The 11,073-nt window shown below is 45.1% G+C and overlaps 1 protein-coding gene across 1 annotated transcript; it reads left to right on the forward strand.

The window, feature by feature from the left end:
• The first annotated feature begins 4,030 nt into the window (after positions 1 to 4,030).
• FAM199X (family with sequence similarity 199, X-linked) lies at positions 4,031 to 10,008 on the forward strand. The gene is made up of 6 exons (XM_056859571.1): positions 4,031 to 4,235; positions 6,050 to 6,269; positions 7,236 to 7,385; positions 7,669 to 7,830; positions 8,492 to 8,752; positions 9,658 to 10,008. Exons 1-6 carry the CDS (start codon positions 4,045 to 4,047, stop codon positions 9,826 to 9,828), a joined length of 1,155 nt encoding a protein of 384 aa, XP_056715549.1. The 5' UTR covers positions 4,031 to 4,044; the 3' UTR covers positions 9,829 to 10,008.
• The last annotated feature ends 1,065 nt before the right edge of the window (positions 10,009 to 11,073 follow it).

Genomic DNA, 11,073 nt, shown 5'->3' on the forward strand with positions numbered 1-11,073 from the left:
ACGTTTTGCTTTCTGTTCCAACAGGTGCAGCTCAAGGTCGAGCCTGCTAACTGCTGCATTCCTAATATCGTCGAAGGCTTTCACGGTCAGAGTTCATCGGTTCTCGTAGGCTATCCGGGCTGTGTGACCGTGGTCTTGGCATTTTCTTTCCTGACGTTTCGCCCGCAGCTGTGGCCGGCATCTTCGGAGGAGTCACACTGAAGGACAGCGTCTCTCAGTGTCAAGTGTGTAGGAAGAGTAATATATATAGTCAGAAGGGGGTTGGGTTGAGTGGAATCATTGTCCTGCGAAAAGTATTAGCACTTTGATACTTTTTGCAGGACAGTGATTCAGCTCAACCCAACCCCTTTCTGACTTTATATTACTGTTCCTACACACTTGACACTGAGAGACACTGTCCTTCAGTGTGACTCCTCTGAAGATGCCTGCCACAGCTGCTGGCGAAACGTCAGGAAAGAAAATACCAAGACCACGGTTACACAGCCCGGATAGCCTACAAGAACCGATGAGCACAAATGATTAGCACATTACCTTTGATACTTTTTGCAGGGCAATGATTCAGCTCAACCCAACCCCTTTCTGACTATATATTACTCTCCCTACACACTTGACACTGAGAGACACTGTCCTTCAGTGTGACTCCTCTGAAGATGCCGGCCACAGCTGCTGGCGAAACGTCAGGAAAGAAAATACCAAGACCACGGTTACACAGCCCGGATAACCTACGAGAACCAATGTTGCATTCCTGTTCCAGTGCTATCTCCCGTGGGAACAGCTCCTCTATGGGGGGGGGGGGTTAATCATGACTCGCTATGACTAATGCTTTCTCATATAGACCGTGTTCCGTGCTACCTATTCCCATTCGTGCCAATTTACCTGTAGCTCTGCATACCTGTGTGTTTTCAAATAAATCAACTCTCTTTTGGACTCGTCAGTGGATGTTGTTTGTGAGAATACCACGGAGCAAGTGCTCACATACGAGCAAGAGCGCCTCGCTCCAGCCGTGAAAGAAAGGAAGCCTGCTCATGCTCCAGGGTACCCTTCTCTGTAAGTAGTAGAAAAGGGCAAGAGTCCAGTAGCACCTTAAAGACAAACAAAAATATTTTCTGGCAGGGTGTGAGCTTTTGCGAGCCACAGCTCACTTCTTCAGATACAGCTAGAATGTGAATCCATCTGTCTTTAAGTAGAGGAGAGTGAATTCAGACAAGCATTAGTATGTACGCCTGCTATTCACATTTACATACTGTTAACATTTAATATTTTCTGGCAGGGTGTGAGCTTTCGTGAGCCACAGCTCACTTCTTCAGATACAGCTAGAATGTGAATCCATCTGTCTTTAAGTAGAGGAGAGTGAAAATATTGTCGAAGGCTTTCACGGTCAGAGTTCATTGGTTCTTGTAGGTTATCCGGGCGGTGTGACCATGGTCTTAGTATTTTCTTTCCTGACGTTTCGCCAGCAGCTGTGGCAGGCATCTTCAGAGGAGTAACACTGAAGGAGTGTCTCTCAGTGTCAAGTGTGTAGGAAGAGAGTGAATTCAGACAAGCATTAGTATGTAAATGTTAACAGTATGTAAATGTGAATAGCAGGCGTACATACTAATGCTTGTCTGAATTCACTCTCCTCTACTTAAAGACAGATGGATTCACCTTCTAGCTGTATCTGAAGAAGTGAGCTGTGGCTCACGAAAGCTCATACCCTGCCAGAAAATATTTTCGTTAGTCTTTAAGGTGCTACTGGACTCTTGCTCTTTTCTACTACTGCAGACAGACTAACACGGTTACCCGCTGTGAATTATCTTCTCTATAAGGAAAGGGCGAATGCCTTTGCCCCGGTTTTATAGTTTAGGAAGGACGGCTGAGGGCATGAGAGAAACGTATAAGAAGCTATGCATGGTATGGAGAAATCGAGATAGACCCCCCCCCCAATTCCTTTCTCATAACCCTGGATTTCCGAGTTGCCCAATGAAATTGCCGGGCAGTAGATTGAGTACAAACAAAAGGAAATAATTCTTCAGCACATGATATGGAATTCGCTACCAGAAGATGGGATGGTCACTGGTTGAGATGGCTTTTAAAAGCAGGTTATGCCAAGTCATGGAGGAAATGTCTATTAATTGCAATTGGCCATGATGGAGAAACGGAACCTCCATGCTCAGAGGAAGTGTACCTATGTATCCCAGGTGCTGGGGAGCCACAGCAAAATACCTGTTTGTGACCTCTCATAAACATCTGGCTGTCCCCTAGAAAGAGGACTAGGTGGCTTTTGGGGATGATACTGCAGGCCCTTTTGCATGTTCACACTTGCATGTTCATCTTGAGAAGGTGCAGAAAAGAGCAACCAAAATGATCAGGAAGCTAGAGCAACTGCCTTATGAGGAGCAGTTAAAACACTTAGGGCTGTTTCGCTTGGAAAGAAGGTGGTTAAGGGGGGACATGATAGAGGTCTATAAAATTATGCATGGTTTGGAGAGAGTGGACAGGGAGCAGCTTTTCTCTCTCATAATACTAGAACGTGGGGTCATCTGCTGAAGCTGGTGATTCAAAACAGATAAAAGGAAGTTATTTCTTCACACAATACATAGTTAAATTGTGGAACTCCTTGCCTCAGGATGTGGTGATGGCTGCCAACTTGGAAGGCTTTAAGAGGGGAGTGGACATGTTCATGGAGGAGAGGGCTACTAATCAAAATGAATACTAGTCATGGTGCATACCTATTCTCTCGTGTCAGAGGAGCATGCCTGTTAGGTGCTTTGGAACACAGGTAGGATAATGCAATCATCTTGTTTGTGGGCTTCTTAGAGGCACCTGGTTGGCCACTGCATGAACAGACTGCTGGACTTGATGGGCCTTGGTCTGACCCAGCATGGCTTTTCTTATGTTCTCTTGATAACCACACCATAAGAATATAGGTAGAGCCCTGCTGGATCAGACCGATGGTCTCACACAGTGGCCAACAAAAACGGAGGGCTTCCATCCTGCCATGTGTAAATGGGCCATTGCAGACTTAACTTACAGCCACAACTTTCACCTCTTGAAAGACGAGCCTTTCTCGTGGAATCACTCCATACACTCAGCTTTCCCATCCCCATGTGCGTTGCACATCAAGGTACTACACGCATGTGTGAATCAGCCTTTGTGTGTGTGTGTGTGTGTGTGTGTGTGTGTGTGTAACTGCCCATTCGGACACTGCCTATTCTGGCATTGGCTCACTTCTCTACCTGGGGCTAACATATGTTCGGCGCGCACACCTAAGAATTAAATAAGGAGGAAGGGCCTGCAAACAATTATGTGTGTGTGTTAAGTGCCGTCAAGTCGCTTCCGACTCATGGCGACCCTATGAATGAAAGTCCTCCAAAATGTCCTATCTTTGACAGCCTTGCTCAGATCCTGCAAATTGAAGGCTGTGGCTTCCTTTATTGAGTCAATCCATCTCTTGTTGGGTCTTCCTCTTTTCCTGCTGCCCTCAACTTTTCCTAGCATGACTGTCTTTTCCAGTGACTCTTGTCGTCTCATGGCATGACCAAACTACGGCAGCCTCAGTTTAGTCGTTTTAGCTTCTAGGGTCAGTTTAGGCTTGATTTGATCTATAACCCACTGATTTGTTTTTTTGGCATTATAACATTATAAAAAGACCCCGCGCTCCCAGGGGAATATCTGCTTTAGACGGCCCATCCATTGCTTCGCTTATGTATCAGGCGGGGAGCGAGGGAAGAGGGGGCTCCTTCGCCGCCGGTGCTGCAGGGGGCGCAGTTGCTTGGCGAAGGGGAGCGCCCCTCTAGCTCCGAAGTCTTGCTTGTGGTCGACGAAACCGGAAGTGGTATCCGCAGTTCCGGTTGCGGTGGAAGTAATTCCCGGCGGCCGCTTTCGGTGAAGAGAGAGAGAGAGAGATATATATATATATATATATATATATTTTAGCCGGCGAGGAAAGGGACGGGCGCTCTTTCTTCTCCCATGGCTGGCGGTTAAGGTTTCCGGTCCCCACCCCGGTAGGCGCTCCAGGGCGGCGCAGGCCTCGACCCGCCCCCCTTCTTCCCTCCCGCCATGGCCGACGAGCCCCACGAGAAGTTCTTGGCCCCCGACGAGCCCGGCGCCCTCCTCTCGCCGCCGCCCCGCGCGGCGGGCAGCCTGAGCTTGGGCGACGAAGGCCCCGCTTGCCTGGACGTCAGCGACTTCGGGTGCCACCTCTCGTCCTGCCACCGCACCGACCCGCTGCGCCGCCTCCACGCCCACAGGCAAGCTGGGCAGAGGCTGAGCCCGGGAGGAGGGCGGGAGGGCGGGAGGGAGGGCGGGCAAGGCCTGGTTCACCCACGCGAGGGGTGGGTCTGTTGTAGTGCTTGCGGCGGGGCCCTGAGTTCAAACCCCTGCTTGGCCTGAAACTCACGGGGTGACCGTGGCCCGGCCACTCAGCTTCCTCTCCCTCGCAAGGTCGTTGTGAGGATAAGAGGTGGGAAGGGGTTAACCGCGCATGCTGGAGAAGTGATAGCTGTTTTCACGTTATTACACCTGTGCCTGAATTTCTGCTGAGTTTTTCTGCACCCATTACCCCGTTCTAGAAGTTCAACAAGGGCAGCTTTTTATTGTAGGGGGGACACCTAACCCTGTCCAGTGGTTTCTCTCATAGTGTTACTATATTCCAGAGTTGTCATCAGTGCAAATAGAAAAGTGATAAGTCTTAGAATGCTGTTGATTGATATTAGTAGGACCTACTTTCTTTGACCAGCTTATAACGCCTTCTAGGTTTGTTGGGCCCTGACCTGGATGGACCAGGCTAGCCTGATCTCGTCAGATCCCAGAAGCTAAGCAGGGTCAGCCCTGGTTAGTATTTGGATGGGAGACCACCAAGGAATACCAGGGTTGCTGTGCAGAGGAAGGCACTGGCAAACCACCTCTGGTAGTCTCTTGCCTTGAAACCCCCCCCAAAAAGGGGTCGCCATAAGTCAGCTGCGACTTGACGGCACTTTACACACACACACAAGCTTGTTGGACCGATGCACTGGCTTTCATCATATGCATGCCATGTTTCTAGTAACATGTGTGAGCCGCAGCTTATAGTTGGTGTTATAATTGGTTTCGACACTTCTGTTTTTTATATTGGAGGCTTACTATTTTTCCTGGCTTTAATTGTTAACTGCTCTGAATGTTTTAAAGTATAAATGTGGAAATAAATTTTGGCTTTTTAAATCGGTCTGTCACAATATAGAATAAATATTTGACATTAGGCATTACTAAGTGCTAAACTTACATTTGATGTGTTATGGACAATAGCATAGGAAGAAGGAGGGCTTGTGTTTCAATGCTTTTTATTAGTTTTGCGAAGGGTAGCAAGGAATGAGCACTGCAAATTTTCAAGCTGAGACTATTCTGTAAATGTTATGCTACTGGTACTACTGTATGAAGGTATAACATTACACTGATGGCCAGACAGATCAATATCCCATTGAGGCTGCTATATGAGGCACGACTGGATCAGACCAGTGGCCCATCTAATCCAGCATCTCATAGTACCCACCAGATGCCCCAGAAGGCTCATGCTCGGAGACTGAACTCTCCCACTGTTGTCATCTCCCTGCACCTGGTATATAGAGGCATATTATCTCTGAACATGGAGGTTCCATTTAGCCATTGTAATTTAATAATCATTCATACATCTGTCCTCTGAATTTGTATAGTTCCTTTTTAAAGCCATCATTGCTAGCACAATGTACTATGGCACTGAAATCTGAAAGTTAACTGTGCATTGTGTAAAGCATTCTCTTTGTGTGTTGTGAATCTTCTGCAATAATGAACAGGCCCCACCACACCCAGAAGTGCTCTTGTACTATCCCAGCACTGGTGCCTATTTAGAAGCTCAGTCCTGGGATGCAACCTGCTTAATGCATATGGAGAGCCATTCTGCACAATGATTTTAAGCAGGTTTCTGTTAATTGGAGTAGAACTCAAATGCTCACATGGATCACCTCTTGAATACTAGTAACCTTGCTTAGGACTTCAGCCTTAAAAGTTTTCAAAAGACTGAGGTTAAAGTTGCCATTTTTCTGTTTTTCAGGTGGAACTTGACTTCTTGTGGAACGAGTGTAGCCAGCTCAGAGTGCAGCGAGGAACTGTTTTCTTCTGTGTCTGTCGGTGACCAGGATGACTGTTACTCTCTGTTGGATGATCAAGAGTTGACATCATTTGATTTGTTCCCCGAGGGTAGTGTCTGCAGTGATGTCTCTTCTTCTATTAGCACATATTGGGACTGGTCAGACAGTGAATTTGAATGGCAGGTAAAAACATTTCTGTGGTTTGTGGACTACGGGAAAGAAAACTGGTATTCCCACATGACTATTCTGTCTAGGAGTTGTTTTCCACAACATAATTGAATAACAGCTCTTAATTCTTGAAGATGCTATAGCTCAGCAATAGACTTCATGCTTTACATGCATGCTGTCCTCTGTTCAGTGCCTGGTATCTCTATTGAAGAGGAAATTGAGTTATGGGAGCAGAGAAAGATTTCCGTCTTAAACCATTTGGGAGCTGCTGTCCGAGTATGCTTGGGCCAGTCATTCTCTCTCATCCAACCCACTTCACTGGTTTGTGCGGATAAGACAGAGTAAGAGAAAACGACCCTGATCTGGATGGTCCAGCTTAGCCCGATCTTGTCATATCTCAGAGGCTAAGCAGGGTTGGCCTTGATTAGTATTTGGATGGGAGACCACCAAGGAATACCAGGGCCGCTATGCAGAGGAAGGCAATGGCAAACCATGTCTTTTAGTTAGTCTCTTAACTTGAAAATCCTACCCGGTCACCAGAGGTCGGCTGTGACTTGATAGCACTTCACACACACACACGAAAACCATGTATTGTCACCCTGAGTTCCTCAGAGAAAAGGTGGAATAAAAATATGAGAGAGTCTAGATGACCTAATGAAAAGGCAAATTCATGTATCCATATGTCTTTTTAGGGTAGAGAAACCTTCTGCATGTGGCTGCATACAGAAGGTCCCCAGTCCAATCCCTGAAATCTGCAGTTGAAGAGATCTCGGGACAGATGTTGGGAAAACCAGTTGCTAGCCAGAACAAGCAGTGTTGAGTTGGAGGGACCAATTTTTTTGACCAATAAGGCACTTTTACACGTTCGTTTCTTATACTGAAAATTTGGTGTTCTATAGGTTGGTGTTGTTATTGAAGCTTTAGACTGCATTGCTATAGCTGGAAGTCTTGATCTCATTTTTCTTTGTGTATTTTTGTAAGTTGCCTGGCAGTGACATTGCAAGCGGAAGTGATGTACTCTCTGACATCATACCTAGTATTCCAAGCTCTCCTTGCCTGCTTCCGAAAAAGAAAAACAAGCACAGAAATCTTGATGAGCTACCATGGAGTGCAATGACTAATGATGAACAGGTAGGACCCTCGGTATTTTGGAGGCTTCAAGATACATCAGTGGTTGGGGACTGATTCTTCACAAATATGTTAATTTTTAATTGCATGAATAAACCAGAATTGGAATTGTTTCTGAATTTTATAGTAGAAATTAAATTTTTCATTTTGGGTTTTTTCTGTTCATATTTTGAATATAGTGTATCCTTTGATAGTCTTGAGTGCAATTCTAGGGACCTACATATTGAGTGGTTTGTTGTTCAGAACTGACATAGTTACTAACTACCTGCCATTCTGTTTTCCCTAGGTTGAATATATTGAATATCTGAGTCGCAAAGTCAGCACTGAGATGGGGCTTCGAGAGCAACTGGATATTATTAAAATTATTGATCCCACTGCTCAGATTTCACCTACAGATAATGAGTTCATTATAGAATTAAATTGCCTCACCGATGAAAAGCTGAAACAGGTATGTTAAAATTGTCTGAACTTCTTTTAAACAGTAAGCGTAGGTCTTCTGGTGTTGCTGCTTCTCCCTGGGAATGGCTAATGGACTAGAGATCAGCTTTTCCAAGGCATTACCTTTATTACTATCATGGTTTCGGGGGGCAGGTGTGGCCTGCTCTTCTGCAAATCTGTAAGTATCAGTTCTAAGAAGGGAGAATATAATAGGATTTGGTGGCATTTTGTGTGTGCCAGCTTTTGTGGACTAAATTGAGCTCTCTAGTATTGTGGAACTTTGCTTTTGGCAAAGTGATCATATCCAAGTTTTTGTGACTATGGTGCAACGAGAGAGAAAAATGTAATTTTTTTCCTTTCACTCTCTGGAATTAATATGACTCCATCCTCTGCAACATAAAGATTTGTCATATTTTTACTTTTCTAGAAAGTTTGAGCTTTTGCCTGGTGCGCAGCTCACATTTTCAGGTAGCTGGAGACTGCGAATACACAAGAAGGAAGGCGGGATATAAATATTGTAATAAAATCAGACCAGTCTTCCAGTCATGCTGTAGTTGCCTCCCTTGTGTGCCTCTTGAATTTTTATCATCAGGTTTTGTGTTCCATTTTAAAGGCAGTCTGGGTCACAGGTGTCGTTTCCGTCTTTCCTGCCCTCCCTCTCCTCCATCTAGGTCAGAAACTACATCAAGGAACATGGGCCTCGGCAGCGGTCTGCCAGAGAGAACTGGAAGCGGAGTGGCTACAGCTGTGGGAGTGCCAGCGGCGTGAGCGGTGCCAGCGCCAGTAGCAGCAGCGCCAGCATGGTCAGCTCAGCAAGCAGCAGCAGCTCCAGCGTTGGCAACTCTGGTTCGAACTCCAGCGCCAACATGAGTCGGGCACACAGCGATAGTAACTTATCTACAAGCGCTGCGGAGCGAATCCGGGACTCAAAAGTAAAATTTCTGATTTTGTGGTCCTATGCATAAGACTTCTCTTGCCAAACAGGGTTTTATTAGGACTGCCAACTACTTTTTTAATTCAGTTAAATAACTACATTCTATATGTTGCAAAAACTCCATGCCTTTTTTGAGGGTGGGGAGCTTAAATGTAAAACAGCTTACCATTTAACACTCCTTGCCATTCATCAATAGAAGGATCTCTTGTTCTTTGTTAAATTTTCAAAGAACGAGATTATCCCTGTTAGTCACTCACTTGAGCCCAAATGGTTTCAAACAAAATATTGTCGAAGGCTTTCACGGTCACGATTAGCACATTACCTCTGATACTTTTTGCAGGACAATGATTCAGCTCAGCCCAACCCCTTTCTGACTATATATTACTCTTCCTACACACTTGACACTGAGAGACACTGTCCTTCAGTGTTACTCCTCTGAAGATGCCAGCCACAGCTGCTGGCGAAACGTCAGGAAAGAAAATACCAAGACCACGGTTACACAGCCCGGATAACCCACAAGGTTTCAAACAAACTCTGCAGTCGTTGGTATTGTGGAAGATTCAGGTTTAGTTGGGTGTGTTGACAGTTCTAGCATAACTTTGTCAACTTTTCTGGTTTGTCCTTGTTCTTCAGAAGATAAGTTGGCATACTTTTCTTTCATTCCTTCCCCCTCCCCACCCAATGTAGTTTCTGGATAAAATGGAAGGAAGTATATCTTTTTAATTCAGCCTTGTTTAGGAAGGTGGCACATTTGTTTGTGTTGGGCGCTTCAAATTCATACTTGCTGTGCAGAAAGACAGGTAACTTGTATTGTTAAAAGTTTACCTGGAAATAAATCAGAGCTGCATGTTGCACTATTCTTCTTACAAGAACTGACTTTGGCTATTTCTTTTATTTTGGCAGAAACGTTCTAAACAACGCAAGCTGCAGCAAAAGGCTTTGCGGAAGAGGCAGCTGAAAGAGCAGAGGCAGGCTCGGAAGGAGAGGCTGAGTGGCTTGTTTCTTAATGAAGAGGTGCTTTCCTTGAAAGTGACAGAGGAGGACCATGAAGGAGACGTGGATGTCTTGATGTGACAGGGACAAACTTGTCAGTGTTCTTTCTAAGCCTTAAGCATTTCTTATTGTTTACATACATACACTTCTACCAAAACTGTGGTTAGATGTGGGGCTCACTATCCTCTATTGTATGGCGCTCCTCCATATATTTTAGAAATATTAATTTTGCAAGCGATAAGAGATCAGGAAGGTATCCTTAAAAAAGAAAAGTAGGGTAGCATGCTTAACTTTCAGATGCCTTTGCATGCCGTTACATTTCCTCCTTAATTTCACTAAACGTGGCAAAGAGCGGTAGTATTTTTCATTAGCGACAATCTGTTCTCAACCATTTGATACTTTGAGTAAAAACTCCTAGAATTATTCTCTTTGTCTTGCTGCTGTAGTTATATCAGATCATAATTCTATGGGAAGTCATTTAGTTTCCCCAAAACTGTCACTTTAATGTCATTCGGTTCAGGGCTACCCTGTTTGTGTGGCCAACCCTCTGAACCAATGCAGCCTGGGTGAGGGCTGTTATCGAGTTTCTGGCAAGCCATAATGCATGGCTGACAGGAGGCTGTTTTCAACTTCATGGGTCACAAGTTACGCAGGCCTGCGATTTAGACTTGGTTTAAATGGGATGCTGACCGAGGCAAACACAGCATCTTGTTTAAGTTGGACTGCTAGTTGTGCAATGAAGCAATGCAGTGCACATTGCTGTTTTGCATGCGTAGCAGCCCAGTTTATATGTGGCGTGCGAGTGCCAGTTCTGTGTGAGTGTTTCCCCCCCTTTGTCTGGTGTCAGGTTTAAACCAAGCCTTATAAAGCAATGGGACAGTCTGTAAAACAGTAATTCCCCCCCCCCGGCCACCGATATATGCATATTTCTTTATGTGTTCCAAATCCGTAGTATCATGTGCCTTAAAATTAGAGATCTCCTGTTTAAAGTGTTAGGGATATGGGGAGAAAATGGCAAAGCTGAAATAAGAGTTTCACGTTCTGGCATACCTCCGCTGGAGTTCACCCTCTGAGCCCATCCAGCTTTTAAGAAGTTAAATGTTAGTCACTAGCATTCTGTTAAATCTTAATTTCACAGTGAAAAGTGAGATTTTGATCTTGACCCAGTCTCAGTGCTTTCTGGATAAACATGGACACTTTTCTGCTAAGTTTAATGGCTACATTGATCTAAATTAGGTAATAGGGATGGAGTTTCTAGGATTCCATGTGGCATTGTAATGTGTAAAAACCACTTAAGCAGATTTCTTTGAAAGAACACTTGTACAT

The sequence above is a fragment of the Euleptes europaea genome, chromosome 13 (genome assembly GCF_029931775.1).
Source record: "Euleptes europaea isolate rEulEur1 chromosome 13, rEulEur1.hap1, whole genome shotgun sequence".
Taxonomy (NCBI): domain Eukaryota; kingdom Metazoa; phylum Chordata; class Lepidosauria; order Squamata; family Sphaerodactylidae; genus Euleptes; species Euleptes europaea.

Excerpts from the sequence above, each read along its gene's own strand:
- FAM199X (XM_056859571.1), top strand. The coding sequence starts at position 4,045 with ATGGCCGACGAGCCCCACGAGAAGTTCTTGGCCCCCGACGAGCCCGGC. Across the intron at positions 6,270-7,235 it reads ACAGTGAATTTGAATGGCAG|TTGCCTGGCAGTGACATTGC; the intron begins GTAAAAACATTT and ends TATTTTTGTAAG. Across the intron at positions 7,831-8,491 it reads CCGATGAAAAGCTGAAACAG|GTCAGAAACTACATCAAGGA; the intron begins GTATGTTAAAAT and ends TCCTCCATCTAG.